Source organism: Mastigoproctus giganteus, chromosome 6, assembly GCF_048544385.1.
Source record: "Mastigoproctus giganteus isolate SK-2022 chromosome 6, ASM4854438v1, whole genome shotgun sequence".
NCBI classification, from domain to species: domain Eukaryota; kingdom Metazoa; phylum Arthropoda; class Arachnida; order Uropygi; family Thelyphonidae; genus Mastigoproctus; species Mastigoproctus giganteus.
In genome coordinates, this window is record NC_143580.1 from 184,361,572 (window position 1) to 184,380,132 (window position 18,561).

The 18,561-nt window shown below is 35.3% G+C and overlaps 1 protein-coding gene across 1 annotated transcript in view; it reads right to left on the reverse strand.

Moving 5' to 3' along the window:
- The window catches only part of LOC150084800 (serine/threonine-protein kinase Genghis Khan-like), a 477,571-nt gene that overhangs the window by 252,015 nt on the left and 206,995 nt on the right, over nt 1-18,561 (reverse strand). Inside the window, exon 6 of the mRNA XM_090376356.1 lies at nt 585-641. Coding sequence (XP_090232482.1) covers nt 585-641 — 57 coding nt within the window. The remainder of the gene's footprint in view (nt 1-584; nt 642-18,561) is intronic.

An 18,561-nucleotide genomic window follows, 5' to 3' on the forward strand; every position in this document is an offset into this window, starting at 1 on the left:
CTCTCTCACCCTTCAGAATCAATACCACATCAAGAGAAGGAAGATTTGTTTTCGTGAATTATAATATCCTACTCCATAAAACAGTTTGATAAGATTCTGAATAAGGAAGACATCAAGCTTATAAACAAATAACCACAATCCAACTGAGCAAATATAAACAGCTCATGTGAAACTCCATATGTTTGATACCATGTCAATTTGATGCCATGGAGGTATGAAACTTATGTTTCATACTGGAGGTCAGATCAAAGTACATACACAGAGAAAATCTGGTGGTGACAGAAGACCATATACACTGCTATAGACCATCAACATCCACATGAGCTGATTATATTTCTGTTTTATTCCACTTCCATTTAATTATTGCTTATATAAATTTCACTTTTCAGGACTTTTTTTCTTAATCAGCAAATTGAAACTTCATCTAATGTAATGTTTGAACACACACACACACAAAACATTTTGTTGCAAGATGAGGTCTATTTTGAGATAGCCCTTAATTTTTTTAAACATCATATACTATTTTTAGGGGGTCAGATCAAAGTACATACACAGAGAAAATTTACTATTGTACATGTACTCACCCTTAAAATTTCTGGTGAAATATAGTCAGGTGTTCCTACCGCAACATTGGACTGTACCTTTAAAATAACAGAACAATCAAAAATATAACATAAAAAAAATATAAAATCATAGAAGGGTGTGCATATATATATATATATGCACACAACTATTTTAAACGTTATTGAAATATATATATATATATATATATATTTGAATAACGTTTAAAATAGTTGTAAACTGAATTTTTCATAGCAAAAATAAAATACAAAGGTACAGCAAACACATCAGAGGCAGCAAAAGGCATATTCCCCTACATGATGCTTGAAATACAGTATAACCATATAAATTAAAATAGGGATTAAAAATAATGCCAGCAGCATGGCAAGACAAGAACGAAAATAACCAAAATTAAACATAATGATAAGGGAAGAGAGGGGTAACAAGAGTAAAATATTGCAGCGAAAACTCTCTAAGATAATTTGGAACATCTAAAATGTTAGAATAATAAAATAATAGATTAAATTTCGAAAGCCAATTAAATAGAAATTTAACGGCGCCCCCTCTGACAGGCACCAGGTCCAAATTGATGTGAAATATCACTAACAGAGATGTAGACCACTACAATGAAATAAAACAAAAATAAAACAAAAATGAACCGCCAATGCAGCGGACCTGAATAGTGATGGTCCTGATGCAGCGAAAATTAAAAATAGAACAGATACAAGCACTCCAATGCAAAGTCATACTACTGACAAAAGTAATCTTAACCAGATTATATAGACGAGTAATTAACTATGGATGTCAGCACTTTTTTCATAGCATTTTTGCTATGAAAGATTCAGTTTCCAACTATTTTTAACTTTATTGAAATATATGTATAATTATATCGCATGACAGTGGTGGGCGAACTGCTAACGCTGCACCTGTGCTGCCATCCATAGTTCATTGCTCATCTATATAATCTGGTTAAGATTACTTTTGTCAGTAGTATGGCTTTGCATTGGAGTGCTTGTATCTGTTCTATTTTTATATTTTTAATTTTCGCTGCATCAGGACCACCACTATTCAGGTCCGCTGCATTGGCGGTTCAATCTGGGGATCGGGTGGTGGACTGATCTTTCAATCAAATCGCCTTTGCGGCGATTTGTCTAGCGATCAAAATGCAGTGATTTCCTGACCATTATTGGCCTTGTGTTCCTCTGTTGAGATGGGGCATAATGGTCAGTCTATTTTTCGTTTATTTTTGTTTTATTTTATTGTAGTGGTTTACATCTCTGTTAGTGATTTGTATTTCATATAAATTTGGACCTGGTGCCCATCAGAGGAGGTGCCGTTAAATTTCTATTTAATTGGATTTCGAAATTTAATCTATTATTTTATTATTCTAACGTTTTAGATGTTCTAAATTATCTTAGAGAGTTTCTGCTGCAATATTTTACTCTTGTTACCCCTCTCTTCCCTCCCTGTTGGTTTATTGTTATGTTTAATTTTGGTTATTTTTGTTTTTGTCTTGCCATGCTTCTGGCATTATTTTTATTTTTAATCCCTATTCTAATTTATATGGCTTTATATATATATATATATATATATATATTATTTTATTATATTTTTTTTGAAAGTGCATAGGAAACGAGGTAATATCTAAAAACCATTTTAGATAAAGATGATTTAGGCCAGAGGTTCCCAAACTTTTTCAGTTCATGGCACCTTTAGTGTCCTAGTAATTTTTTCAAGGCACCCCTAAGCGAAAAGAAATACCTAACTCAGTGGTTTTCAACATTTTAATATATACTTATATAATAATTTTATTCTATATTTAGAGGTCTAAATAAAGATCAATTATAGATTACCACAAAATTAAAAAGATACGGTACAATGGATAACCATACACCTTTTTATAATGAAAAAAATATACAAATTTAAAAAATATATAAATAATAATAACTTTAAGTAACTTAAAGAATGTTGTCGCAGCACTCCAGTTGAAAATCACTGATTTAGGCTACGGTGAGGGATTACTTTTTGCGTACTGGGGACATTGAAATATTTTTATATTACTATGAGAATATATTTTTAAAAATACAGAACGTTTATGGGTAAAAGATATAGAAAGGAGTATCCTGTGGTATCCATGTCTATATTTTTGATATACGTACTAATGAACTACTCTAGTAAATTTTAATAATGATATTTATCTACTAGAATTGAAATCGTTATATATTCCAAAGTATAAATTGAACTTTGAAGCACTAAAAAAAATCATCTAAAATTTTACAGTTTGCTTACACACTGAATATAAAATCCTAAATTGGATTAAAGGCATATGTTTATGGTTAGAAAGAAAAAAATTACGACCAGTATAATTACAACTCATTACATATATATTTTTCACAAATATACAGTTTTGCTCACCTTTTAAAAAACTCATGAAATTGTTCATCTTCGTAATTAGATGAAAAAAGTTCATAGAATCTACCAGATGTTTTCAGTTATACTTTTTTCCAATCTCAAGAAGTAAACTTTCACGATTCAATTCTTATAGCAAACATGCTTCCATTTTATTTCATTTGATCTGATTTTTTAATGGTGCACTGGCAACAGTACATTAGTAAACAAACAACAGGGAATGGCTCAGTTACATATCTGAAGTCGCACACACACAGTGTGAACAATAGCAATGTTAAGCTGTCTCCTGTGCTTGTAGGTTGTTTTGCAACCTTCTAAATAGGGTATATATTTACAGGCTTAGATTATTCTGCAGTGGAATAAAATACCATAATGTAAACTTTTAACAGAAAGAGTATAAATAATTGAAGTGAAAAGTAGACAATGGTCTTTTACCACTTGCTTGGCTTGCCCATATGTAGTACAGGCAGATACAGATCAAAAATTTAATTCCCCACATGTGGTACATGCATTGCAGATTTCATATCTCTGTGTTGTATTGAACAAAAATATTTGCTATAAATATCCACAGCACTGTAATTTTCTTCTAAAACTACATCTCTATTTAATTTTGATGTGGAAATGTTTAATTCTTGAGCATAAGAGCAGTACAGATGTTTTCTCCACATAACATCTAACTGTCACTCCCCTTTTGAAATTCTGTTTGCCTTTTCTATGGGCAATCACCTGGCATACACATATGAAGTGAATTCCAGGCCAACTGCCAATCACCTTTATAAGCAAAAATATTCAAATATTTCATAATCGCTTTCCTCAAATCAGAGAGGTATCCCATGCCATTTACATTGTAATATCAAATATCTCATTATGTTTGATATTATAATGTACATTTGTATATTTAGCAAAATATCTAATTTTGTTAATAAATGTAACAACAAGGTATAATCCATCTCAGTTAACTTTCAATACTCCTTCCACAGAAAGCAGTTCTGCATTACAATGGGAATTGTGGGCAATTGACACGGTAAAGGCATTACTAAAGTCTGAATTTTGTATATATGAAATTATTATGAGAAAAAAATCCTAACTGAAAAAATGAGACAAGTCCACCCTTCTTCCTCAAACAGTAAAAGTTAAGATGGAGAAGGCAATGGTAGTGTTTCATTCAAAAGAAAAATTTACGGTCACCTGCTCAAATCATGCTGAGAAATGTGGTGGTCTATTTCATAAAAAAAAAATAAAATAGAGGACCTCTATTAAACGTTGCAGCCATTTATGAAAGAGCAGCACAGGAATTAGGAATTTCTCAAGAAAGTATTGCAAAGTAGGCAGCAACTGAACATTAGACATCGATGACAGAAAAATTCCCAAAAGATGTGAATGGACAATTTCAGAAAGCACTGTTTAAGACATTGATTTATAATGGATATACTAATAATCATAATATGTCATTTAAATGGTTTCCATGTTAGCGGCCTTGGATCAGGCCTATACCAATAAGTTCTAAATGGCATGTAAATTCTTCATTGTTTTACTTTATTACAGGTACATTCCATCTGTTTTTGTATAGCAATTTCATATATAGAGGAAAAATGCTAGTACCATAATAATTTTGTACTATGCTAGTACCATAGTAATAATAATAATAATAATTGTACAACGTGGGAACTTCCTTCCAGAGTTCCCACATTGTACAATACTGATTCTGTAAAGAAAGTTTCTGAGAAATCGTCTAAAGTTAAAAATATTAAAGCAAGTAGTGTTTTAAGTAGTGGAGGTAGTGGTGCAATGAGTACTGTTAGTGTGAATACTAAAGCTGGGACATCTGGTAAAGCTAATTCTCATATCCAGGTAGGTGGTGTGGAAAACGTGGTTAAAGTTGGCTGCATGGTTGAACAGGGGGTGCAGTTAGAAGAAGATGTTGCCGTAACAGATTTCACAAATGATTTGTCAAATGGTAAGATAACTGATTTTCCGGATATTCAGCCTGATAATATGGTTTCTGATGTAGATAGTTTTTATTCGGAATCGGGGAGAAGAAGTACAGGCACAAATGTTCGTGAGAGTGAAATAATTGTTGCTAACATACAGGATCAAAGGCAGAGGTACCCTGACGGGTCTACTATTTTTGAGCTTGTAACAAAGTTGAAGAAAAAAGTTATTGACTACATGACTAGTGAAAATAATAAAGTGACTAAAGCTGCAACTAATTTCTTACTTGACGTATGGATAGACACGGAGACTATATCAACAGCATTAGTCATTGACAATGAACGTCTTAAAACAAGGGTAGAGGAGATGGAGGTGCGTGCCAGTTTATTAGATGACATTGTAAGAGGGCAGCCTTTTCTATCTAATGTTGCAGAACAAAAGGGGACTTATGCGGACAAGGTTAGGACTGGATTCAGCCAGCCTCAATTAGGTGAACAGGTAATATTAAATGATATCTGTATGGTGGATAATAACAGGAAGCTGAGCAAAGTGGCAAGATTAAATAATAAGGTTATTTTCAGGGCTGAGGAGTCCTCAGAACAGTATAAGTCAAGTCAGGAAGTCAAAGAGGTTATTGTTAACACATTAAAGGAAAAGTTTCAAGAAATAAAAATTAGAAATCTAAGAGCTATACGAAATAAAGGAGTCTTAGTTGAAACAGATAATGATAAGGATTTGGATAAACTCAGTAAGGCAGAGGTATTTTTTCAAAAGGGTATTAATCTGGATAAAGTAAAGTTACATAACCCTACCATCTTAGTGTATGATATACCTAAGGAATTAACTCAGGAGGATATTATTAGGGATTTATATAAGAAAAACCTTCAGGATTATGGATATGAGGAGCAAGAGGTCAGAGAGGGCATTGTTTTTAGATTTAGTAACAGTTCCAAGGCAAGGTTTAATAATTGGGTGATTGGGGTAGCTCCTCATATGTTGCAAAATTTGATGTGTAATGACAGGTTGTATTTTGGATATACATCACACAAATTCAGGCGTTTTACAGTTGTGACTAAATGTTTTAAGTGTTTGGGGTATGGCCACTCTATACAACACTGCACACACAAAACTGTGTCGTGTGGTCATTGTGCTCAGGGTGGCCATCTTTTTGTTGATTGCCCAAATAAAAATAAAGATCCATGTTGTGTGAACTGCAAGCGCAGAGATAGAGCTTATGATCACTCATTAAGGAGTAGTAGTTGTCCCAAGTATAAAAAGGCCCTAGAGTTCGCCAGTACGCGTACCTATGATGGATAACTGTAGTACTTTTAATGTGAATGGTAGTTTTCAACATAAAGATGAAGGTAGTGTGCTTAAGTTGGTTCAACTCAACGCCCAAAGATGTCGTGCGGTTACTGATGAAATTAGAATGGTGGCCGTGCAAGAAAGTGTTGACATTTTGTGTATGCAGGAGCCGTATGTTGGTTCCTTTGCACATGGACATAAAATTGTTTGTTTTCCTGCTGATGCCAGAGTTATAAGTGTAGTTGATGTGAAACCTAAAACAGCAATTGTGGTCTTTAATAAGTTATTGCAGGTAACTGTCCTCTCTGGGCTGTGTAGTCAGAACTCAACATGTGTGAACATTAGTACTCCTATGTTGACTTTTAATTTAATATCTCTTTATTGTCCTCCAAGTCACGAAATTGTTAATTCTATCCATTATATGGAAACTGTTTTCAGTGAAATTGGTTGTAGTAATTTAATTATTGCATTGGATTCCAATGCAAAGTCTAACTTATGGTTTAGCGGCATGACTGATCAGAGAGGTCGCTTAATGGAGGACTTTATTTTAATGAATAATTTGTGTGTAGTCAATATATCAGGTCAGCCTTATACTTTTAATAATGTTCATGGCAGGTCGAATATTGATTTGACTATAGTTACTCAGGGGTTATCCAGACGAATCTGTCATTGGCTTGTGAAAACAGACTATACGAATAGTGATCATAGATCTTTGGTTTTTCATATTAATTTGGCTGATTTAAATACTTCTTTAGATTTTGATAATTTTGAATTAACTAGATCTACTTATAAGAAGATTAACTGGTCTAGTTTTGCACAGTCAGTGGCTTTAGATTTTTCAGGAGACAATATGGTTAATTTGAATTTTTTAAATGCTTGTGAGTATGCTGCTTTCGTTCAGTCTTCATTGCTTAGAGCCCTCAGTTGTGCCTCAAGAAGACAACGAGTTAAGAGGTGAGTTGTTAATTGGTGGAATGCGGAATTATCCAGGTTAAGGAAAGAAGTATTTTTATGTAGGAAGGCATATCAGAGGTATAGGCGGTGGGGGCTGAATGAGGCTCAATTTTATCATGCATGTTATAGGAATAAAAAGAAAATTTATTATAGGGCTATTTATGAGAGTAAATTAAAGGCTTGGAGAAATCTAGTTACTAGTGTGGGCAATACAGATCCTTGGGGATTAATTTATAAACTAAGTATGAATAAAATAAGACCTGGAGAGATAATGAATACTGTAATCGTCAATGGAGTGGAAACAACTGATTGGATTACAACAGTGCAGGCAATAACATCGGAGTTGTTTCCTCATGAGGAAGAAGGGGGGGGGGGGAGACAACAGAGTAAGAAGGCATCAAGGACTCTAATGTAACATACCTTGGGTCTGTTGATATTAGCTTATTTACTTTAGAGGAATTGAGAGCCGTTTCTAAGAAAATTAACATTTCCAAAGCCCCAGGAATCGATTTAGTAGAGAATATCGCTGTTCTTAAAATGATTGAGCTTTATCCTAACATCTTGTTAAGCTTATATAATAAATGCTTACTTCAAGGTAGATTTCCTGGGATCTGGAAAGTTGGTTTGATCAAGCTGTTAGTTAAGCCGGGTAAAAACCAAATGACCCAAGAGGGTATAGACCAATTTCGTTATTGGCCAATCTTGGTAAAGTTTTTGAAAGATTGTTATTTTTAAGGTTGAACCAAGTCATGGATAAAAATGGTTTGACCCTGCCTTATCAGTATGGTTTCAAGAGAGGGCATTCTACGGAGGATGCCATTAATGATCTCATGAATTTCACCAACCAGGCAGAGGATAAGTATGTGTTAGCCATCTTTATAGATTTTACTGGAGCTTTTGACATGGTGTGGCATGAGAGTATTCTGTCTGCATTAAGGGGTATGCAATGTCCAGACTTATTGTATAGGACGATACAGAGTTATTTGTATTGTAGGAAAATTATACTGAAAGCTAAGCATCTACAGTTTAATAGGAATCTTTCGAGAGGGTGTCCTCAGGGGTCTGTATTGGGCCCACTTTTTTGGAACTTAGTACTTAATTTATGGCTAGAACAATCAATTGAAAATCTGCATAAGATTGCTTATGCAGATGATTTGGTTTTATGTATTACTGGTAAATCCAGGGCTGTGCCTGAAATAAGAGTGGCCCAGGTATTAGAAAGTCTAGTGTCGTGGGCTGATCTGCACAAACTATTGATATCTTCAACTAAAACTGTTATGATGCTTCTTAAGGAGAAACTAAATTATGCGCAACCGCCAAAAGCTTTAATTAAGGGGAGGCAGATTCCCCTAGTATCTGAGGTGAAATATCTAGGTATAAGAATTGATGATAGATTATCGTTTTTCCCACATTTAAATTACTTACACGAAAAAATTAAAAAATTTAGTGCAGCAATAATTCGATTAACACGGTCAGATTGGGGGTTGAAAAGGAAAGTTTTAAATTTATATTACAAGGCAGTCTTCTTACCCATAGTTGCGTACGGAGCATCAGTGTGGTACTTCAGAGTTACTAACGTTAAATTTAAACAGAAATTGTTATCGATTCAGCGCTCAATGCTTTATGTTATTTCTAATTTGTGCAGAACAGTCTCAACGAATGCTATGCAGGTTTTGGCCGGGCATTTGCCTCTAGACTTGTACATTGTGTATCGGGCCCTTTGTTATTACTTAAAAAAAGGCATAGTGGTTTCTTTCATGAATATTACATCTGATATCACTATAGAGATAGCTAAAGCTAAGAAAAATGTTCTAACACAGTTGATTGGTATGTGGCAACAGAGATGGGATCTTAGTGCAACTGGGGAGGTGACTAGATTGTTTATTCCAACAGTTAAATTTACTTATGATAGTAATAACAAATGGTTTTTTCCTTCTATGGTAACATCGTTTATTTTAACTGGCCATGGCTCATTAAATTTTAAACTACATTACTTTGGTCTGGTCAGCTCTCCTTTATGCACTTGCGGTCAACCTGAGACTTGGAGTCATTTATTATATGATTGTAGTTTGTATGTTGAACATAGAGAAAGGCTAAAAGTGAAGACTGGTAATTTAGTTAGAGGCTGTGAAAGTGACCTTATTGCTAATCAGGATAAATTTCAAGCACTGCAAGAGTTCTGTGTAACTGTTTTTCAACGGAGAAGACATTGGAATAATCTAATGATTACTAATTAAGATTTGGTTATATACATTTTGATTATTTGTGTGTTTTTTTTTTTCCTTTTAGTTTGTTTATATTATGTGTGTGTGTGTGTGTGTGTGTGTGTATATGTATTTTATTTATTTATTTTTCTTTTTTTTTTTTTTTTTTTTTTTTTGCTGGCTCTCAGGTGTGGGCAGCCTGGGAGCGGGATTGCTGGCACCCACCGGTATAGCACTACTTCCGGTGGGTGTGGGATTTTTGTGCATGAGGCACTTAAAATAGAAGACCAGGCCCAGCACCAAGTGAATATGAGCGGCCATTAGGGTCTATTCGCCAACGGGGAGCAGCTGTACAGGTGACAGCTTCTCCCTGATGGCGAAGAGACCTTCCATACAGGTCTATTTTGCAGAGGTTCTGCACAAAGTCAACTTAATCAGGTGGAGATAGACGGCAGTCTAGGTGCCACCTTAGACATAATAATAATAATAATAATAATAATAGTACCATAATAATTAACCTAGTAATTCTTCTTTAGAATATAACTTTGTCACTTACATATATGTTTCAGCATTTTTTTATTACAGTTTCAGTCCATCTCTGTTCTTGTATATCAATTTTATTACTACAGTATAGGAATTTTTTAATACTATTAATATAATAAATTATGATAAACCCATCAACCTTTCTGTTGAAGGAACAGAAAAGTAAATTAATATAATCCCTCAGCATTACTGTCTTTAATGTATTTATTTTGTATGCCTCTTCATTACATCAAAACTCATAACAGTGCATTAAGCATTAGCTTATTTTACGATTGTTTCCTGTTTTCATTAGGATTTTTAATAGGAATTATTTATTAATGTTTCCTATTGCGTAGTTTTTCAATACTTTTGTTTCCACTTGCTTTACTTCGAATCCATCTGGTATATAATTAACTTGGACTTCAAACACAACAAATTTTAGCATTACACTTTAAATGTACACATAATATTATCTAGACTTACTCTTTACTAGCCACATTTTAAACTTAATTGCTCAAAATAGTCTTTAGCCATACACACATGGCATGTATGCATTCAATTCCAGTATACATTGAGTGACCAGTTTATAAGGAACATTCCCCTGTCAAAGATACTGTGTATTTGTGTGTACACATGTGCTACACACAATTCAGTTGGAAAATAGGTCAACAGCAAATCTTAAGAGATTCTGAATGATATGGTTACTCAGTGCCAGACAATGCCACCCAGCTAGGGTGTTCACGCAAATGTCTAGAGCAGCATTTTTCAATATTTTTTGGGTAACAGAACACTTTACCTAAATTGGGTAAAAACATTGCCAGAACACCAATTAAACTTTATTTTCTTTATTTTAATTCATTAGTCTGCAATACAATCCTATACTGCTATGGCCAAATGGCAGTACCAGAAAGTTAATCCCACAGAACCCACTTTCAATCAGGAGAACAGAAGCAAATAATCGCATCAAAGTCAACAACAAAAAATAAATAAATAACAATAAGAATAAAACAAATGAATAAAATAAAATAAATAAAAGATAACATCATAATAATAACAATAACAACTAAGGGGGGCTCCACCCTGCTCGCTTTGCTCACTAACCCCCACACATGCTTTTCTATGTAATATTTAGAGCAGGGGTCGTCAACCTTTTATTACCTACAGCCCACTTTTGTATCTTTGTTAATGGCAAAATTTCCTTACTGCCCACCGGTTCCGCAGTAACTCAATTTAGCGCAGGTGCAAAGTAATTTTTTGAGGGGAGGGTTTGTAAAAAATATGTACTTAAATTTATCTTTTTATTTATACTTTATGTATGTTTATACATAGATAATTTAAATTTAATGAATTTCTGCATCTCCATCAATACAGCGCCTACTAATGCGAGAACTGCTTAAATTGAAGAAAAAGAAAGTTAAATGTGAAAACAATAAAGTTTATTGAAATTACCTTTAATTAATGATTAATGAGATCCTTGAGGCTGATGCTGCGAGACTAAATATTTGATATCTGGTTCGATTTTCCTAAGGAACAAACGAAGGTCTCCTCTTTCGGTGTTATTCAAACGGTTTCTCTGTTTGGTAATAATATGATTAACAGCACTAAAGCCTGATTCTACAAGAGGGAAAGGTATCAATAAATTAAATATCATTTTCCACATATTTGGATATAACGCAGGCATTTTTTTATTTTGCCACAGTTTTTGGTATCCACCACTATCGAAATTATATTTGCTCTCTTCATCATATTTAAGTTCTAATAGTTCTTCTTGGCAAATTATTAGCATTAGCATTAGTAGAGGTATTTGATGCAAGAAAGCAAGCTTATGCAGCATCAGCCAAAAAAAAAAAAAAAAAACACTTCCACTTCACCCCTCTGTTCGTTCAAAATACCTGTCCAGCTGAGCCTTAAACTTATTTAGGCTATCAACCTCCACGACAAGGGATGGAAGTCTGTTCCACCAACCAACCACCCGCTGGCTAAAGGCAAATTTCCACACGTCTATCCTACATCTGTCTTTCCTCAATTTGAATTTATGCCCTCTCAGGTGATTATTCTGAGCTAGAGGAAGAATCCCATCAGCATTGAGCATGCTCAAAACCATTCAAGGCTTTATACACCTCTATCAGATCACCTTGCTGGTGCCTAGTCTCCAGACACTGTAATTTGCAAAACTTCAGCCTTTCATCGTAAGAGCACCCCTTTGTTCCATTCACTAATCTTGTTGCCCTTCTCTGTACTCGTTCCAGCAGCTCTACATCCTTCTTGAAATGAGTCCTCCAGACCTGTATACAGTACTCTAGGTGTGGCCTGACCATTGCCTTATACAAGGGAATAATCACCTCCTTCTCCCTGCTGGAAAAATTCCTGTATATCATTGACAATACTCCATGAGCTACTCTTGCAGCCCGTCTGCACTGCTCAGAGAACTTCATATCTGCCTGCACAACCACCCCCAAGTCCCTTTCATTCTCTACCACTGTCAGTGTAGTACCACAGAGTTGATACGTTGCTCTGGGGTTGCTGTTTCCCATGTGTAGTACTTTACATTTGTCAATGTTAAACTTCATTTGCCACCTCTCAGCCCATCTGCTCAACCTTTCCAGATCCTGTTGCAGCAGCATAGTGTCAGTAGTGTCCTTGACAACCCTGCCAACCTTTGTATCGTCTGCAAACTTGGACATTAAGCGTGATATACCATCATCAATATCATTTATAAATACAGAAAACAATAATGGACCCAATACTGAACCCTGAGGGACTCCACTAATAACATTAGTCCACGATGAGCAGTGTCCATTGATTACCACTCTCTGTCTTCTCCCCCTCAACCAACCCTTTATCCATAGCAACAATTTGCCTCCAATGTCACACTGCTCCAATTTGTGTAGCAGTCTTCCATGTGCAACAGTATCAAAAGCCTTTCTAAGATCCAAGTATATAATATCAAAGCTATTCCCTGCATCCAGTTCTTTTGTGACTGCATCATAGTATCCAATCAAATTGGTCAGGCAAGACTTCCCCTTAACAAAACCATGCTGTGTCCGAGCTATAACTGAAGTCTTGTCTAAATGATCCTGCAGTGCTTCTTTAACCAGTGCCTCCATTAATTTTCCTGGAACAGAAGTTAAGCTCACAGGTCTATAATTACTTGTGTCAGCCTTTGATCCTCCTTTGTGAATTGGGGTAACATTTGCACATTTCCAGTCTATGGGTACCTCCCCTGAGTCCAAAGAAGCTCTCATAATTATGGCTAATGGTCTGCTTACTTCCTTTGCTGCCTCCTTTAATATAACTGGATAGATCCCATCCACCCCGGGTGCCTTTCTTGTGTTTATCTTCAACAATTTCTCCTCCACTTTACTCCCAGTTATTTCAAGATTCTGTAGCTTACTGCTAGAGTTGAATACCCCTCGCTGAATAACTTCTCATGTGTGAATGTCGATGCAAAATATTCATTTAGTTTGTTAGCTACCTGAGCAGGATCATCAACAGTTGACCCATCAAGGAAAATTATATCAGGAAAATTTCCAGTAAAAGGATTTATCATACAGTCATACATCTTCAAGTTCAAAATATCTTTAAATCATTTTTCAATATCCAATCTAAGTTCGTTGAGGTGGCTACTGAACCTTTCAATCTCCTCTGGAGTTACATCATCTTTTATAGATGACAATTCGGGAAACTGATGAAGTTTCTCTCTCTCTCTTCTCTCTTCAAAAGATTATGATGGAGAAGATCAAGTTTTTCGATAAATAATGACACAATATTTTTGCAACTGATAAGAGTTATAATGGCTCCATGAAGCTGCAAATTAATTTCATTAAATCTCTTGAAAATGTCTGCCAAATAAAAGGCATCATTCTTTACTGTTTTTAATTGTTGACAGAGGCTAGCCTTATTATTACTTTCAAAAAACTGTATGACACTATCATATAATGCTACAAAACGAGACAAGCAATCATGCTTGTCTCGTTCGATGGCTTGAGAGCCATCGAACTTCTGCGTGTAAAAGTAACCTAATAAATTGCTCATTATTGTCCTGGCACAGCTGTCAAAACATTCTATCATCTTTGACATTAGATTTGATCTTATTTACAGCTCTAATTATTATACTTAATGATGAATGGAGACTTGTACTTAAATGTTTTCCTACAAGATGTTGTCTGTGCACCACACAATGAATACACAAAACGTTTGGCACTTCCTTCAAATAAGCAACAAATCCACGATAGCGACCTACCACTGATGGTGCTCCATCAGTAGCGCATGCAACAATATTGTAGAAGGGTATATCATTTTTTGCAAAGTATGATTTCAGAGCATTAAATATTGATAATCCTTTTGTGTCTGTAATAAGATTCACAGTGAACAGCATTTCTTCTTGTAATGTATTGTTTTCATCAAGGTACCATAAATATGTCAACAGAGCATTATTATCTGCAATGGTAGACTCGTCCAACTGTATGGAAAATGAAGAGTTCTGGAGAATACCTATAGGTTTATTTTCAACATTAACTGCCATTTTGTCAATGCATCACTTTACTGTGCTATCGCTAAGGGGCAATGTTTTTAAAACTTCAGGTATACCCTGATGCATTACTGTTGAGATAAATTCTTTGTAGAGGGCATTATCAAAGTTTCTCCAATATTATGGCTTTTACCACTTTTTGCAATTAATTGTAATATACGATAAGCTAGAGTTAATCCATCTTCGTTCTTTGCATGTTGTTTCTTAGACTTAAATGATGCAGTTATTGTTGAATGATTTTGAAATATTTTATACATTTCTTGAAAATATTCAATGGGCTTATTTTTATCTTTTGGATGCTTTGTAGCAAGATGTTCTCGCAATCGACTTGGCTTCATTGCTTCATTGGATAATGTCTTGTGGCACAGTAAACACATTGGAAGCTGTTTATTTGTAACTGATTCGATGAAACCCATCTTCAGATACTCCGGTAAATAGCCACGAGCGTATTTCTTTTTTTGAGACATGAGTTCACAATTTGTTGCACAATTTATCAACTCGTTCCAAGTCATGGACACGTGCTTACTCTCACAAATCTAACCATGTACTGCCCCCCACCATGAAAGAGGTACAGCTCGAAGACTAAGTGATGGCCAGTGGTAAGCCCCGCCCTCATTATGCACACTAAACTCGTGCCTTTGGTTACGGAGCTCATTCATTGCTCCCTAATCCACAAGTATACTTCAAGAAGTGTCCGGTGAATTATTTATCTATATTCAAAGTTTAGAGATGGAATTGAAAAGTAAATTGCAAAAAGCATATTTTAAAAAGTCAAACTCGCAAAGTTGTTAGCAATGTATTTGATATATGGAAGAAGAACAAAATTTGTAACAATGGACCAAAAACCCCCACTGCCCACCATGAAAGCTTGAATCGCCCACTAGTGGGCGGTAGGGACCAGGTTGACAACCACTGATTTAGAGTTATGACGGAGAAGTCAAATCTTTTCTACAATATCTAATCTAATATATAAAAGAAAACAAAGCGTTTAAGAAAAAACTATAAAAAGTAAAATTGTGTAAATGAGAATTATTAATAACTGCATGTTCCATCTTAGCCTCTTGACCGGACAGACTGATGGCTATGCAGGCCCTCAGGGGCTTCATGGTTATCCAAGCTGACACCATGCTATAGCTTTTTCTAGCTGGCATCGTGTGGGATGCTGACCCTGGCCATTTGAATAACCCCCAGGCCAGCGAGTGACAGAGCTGCAAAAAGCATGCTCCACCATAGGGATCTCTTTCCCTACGTTCTTTATTCCTACCACCTGGGGTGGTTAAGTCTCCTTCCCCCAATCCCCTTCTCCCACCCTGGGTGATCCCTACCCCCTTTCACCTGGTGGCTCCTTTCACAATTAACTCCTCCACAATTAACTCCTCCACAATTAACTTCTCAAACAGTTGAGAAGTTAATTGTGGATAGAATTACATTCAAACAACAGACAACAAAGTGATGGGTCAATATTACCAAAGTTCAATTGGGAATTTGTCAGGGTGTTTAAGCAATAGTTTCAATGCAACTTTTCAGATCTTGGGAAATAAACCCTGAATCAGATGTTTACTGAAAAGAAATAACAAGATATTTGAAATTGTCCTGAAAACTCTAATGACCATTTCAGGTTCAATGGAGTGTGGGCTGGGACATTTCGAAAGGGTCACTCACGAGCTGGATTTAGGGAATAATTTCGACATTGTTTATTTAGATTTCAGCAAAGCTTTTGACTCAGTCCCACATGAGCGGTTGCTTTATAAGCTGGAACAGGTTGGAATCACTGGGAAAATCCTTAGATGGATAGAAGGATGGCTTCAGGGCAGGAGGCAGAGGGTTGTGATAAATGGCTATTCCTCAGATTGGGTTGATGTAAGAAGTGGGGTTCCCCAAGGATCAGTATTAGGACCACTGTTGTTTTTAATTTTCATAAACGACATTGATGAAGGGATAGAGGGCGTGATGTCTAAATTTGCAGATGATGTTAAAATTGGTAGAGTAGTTAATGATCACTGTCAAGCTGAGCTTCTTCAGAGAGACCTAGATAGACTGCAAGAATGGTCAGAAAAATGGCAGCTGTGCTTTAATCCAACAAAGTGTAAGGTATTACACCTGGGAAACAGTAATCCCAAAATAACTTATTCACTTGGTGGAGTTCAACTAAACTCAGTACTGGAGGAAAGGGACTTGGGTGTTACGATACGGTCAGACATGAAATTCTCTGAGCATTGTAAACAGGTTGCAAGGAAGGCCCATGGTGTCCTATCGATGATCTATCGAACTTTTGCAAGTAGAGATAGGGACGTGATAATCCCATTATATAAGGCCTATGTTAGACCACACTTGGAATACTGTGTTCAAGTATGGAGACCGCACCTAAAGAAAGACATCGAGCTTCTTGAAAGGGTGCAAAGAAGGGTAACTCGCCTGGTGAGATCGGCAAAAGGGCGTCCTTATGAAGAAAGACTTCGAATATGTGGGTTGCAGAGTTTGGAAACTAGACACCTTAGAGGAGATTTGATTGAGGTGTTTAAGGCTCTGAGAGGCATCAGTAAAATGAATGAGAACAAAATTTTCAAGATTATAAATGATGCTAGAACTAGAGGACATAAATTCAAGTTACGCGGGGAAATGTTTAGATTGGACTGCAGGAAGTTTTATTTTAGCCAGCGAGTTATAAATTACTGGAATAAGTTGCCTTCATGGGTGGTAGAGGCCGACAGTTTGGGGAAATTCAAAGGTCATCTGGATAGTACTTTCGGGTAAGGGAAGCGCATAGGATGATAGGATTAATTTCCTTTTTATTTAATTTTTAATTTCATTTTATTATTTTTATTTATTTATTAATTATTATTATTTATTTATTTATTTAATTTTTGTTTTTATCATTGTTTTGTTCGGATTTTTTTTTTTTTTTTTTTGGCTGGTGCAGCATAAGCCATAGGCTTTCTTGCACCATACGGCCGTTACTAATACTAATACTAATTTCTCAACTTAAATAGTTGTTACAGCAGCATCAATCTCATCAGTAGTGAAGGATAATTCTTTATCAATGGAAAATATCATTGCTGAAGAATGATTAGGCAAAGCCCATTCATTTAAAAGAAATTCAGAGTCAGTCTAGATAGTGGTTTCAGCATTAACACCAGAATTGATAGTGCTGAAAATATCAGTGGGGGTTATCCCCACTGATATTTTCAGGGTTTATTTTGTACAAGAACAGGACACCCCCCCCTACTGATATCGGATTGCAGAGGTCAATATTCCCAAGAATGGTCACAAGATACCTCCAAGAGTTAAAATTTTGAGCAGAGTAAGCATTTCTTACAGATTGCATAATGATGTTTGAGTGTGTCAATTTCTTGTGGTTGCCTGGGTAGCATAAACATGCTATAACAACCTATGAGCGAGATTACCTGGATTCTAAGAATGGAGAGTTCAGAGCTCTGCTATGGTATGCTACACAGATGTAGCATACCATATATGCTACATCTGTGTAGCAACCATATCAATTAGCTTCTGGAGGGAAAAAAATGCCATTTCAACAGCAGAAAACAAAGCAAAATTTGAAGAAATATTCTTGGTAAAATAGTTTTTAGAGAAGAGTTCATCAGTCCCAAGATGTCTTCTTAATAGTAAAACAGGGTATATCATGAGAGACAGTTTACTTATTAATTATTCATAAAACTGAGTAAGTACTGGATCTGTGATAACAACAACTAGATCAGGGGTTCCCAACCTTTTTTTGCTTGTGGACCCCCTGAGTCCTAACTTTATGTATGTACCCCCATATACGTATATGTAATATTCCTAAATGAAATATTTATTTGTAGGTTAGTAAAAGCTAATAATTAAACAATTCCAATATAATATAAAAAATGTAAATTACAAATTTTGAAATTTTTAATTGATAAAACTGAAACATATTTTTACTTGTAATGACAGAATTAGTAAAAAAAAATTTTTTTAAATACTAATTCAAACAACATATATAAATTTATTCCTAAGGCTATTAAATAGGATCCCATTAAATAGGCCCTACTAATGAGATCCTTGTGGCTGATGTTTTGATATTAGCATTTTAATATCTGGCTCCAATTTTGTGAGAGTCAGACGAAGATCACCTCTTTTTACTATATCAAGTCGATTATGATC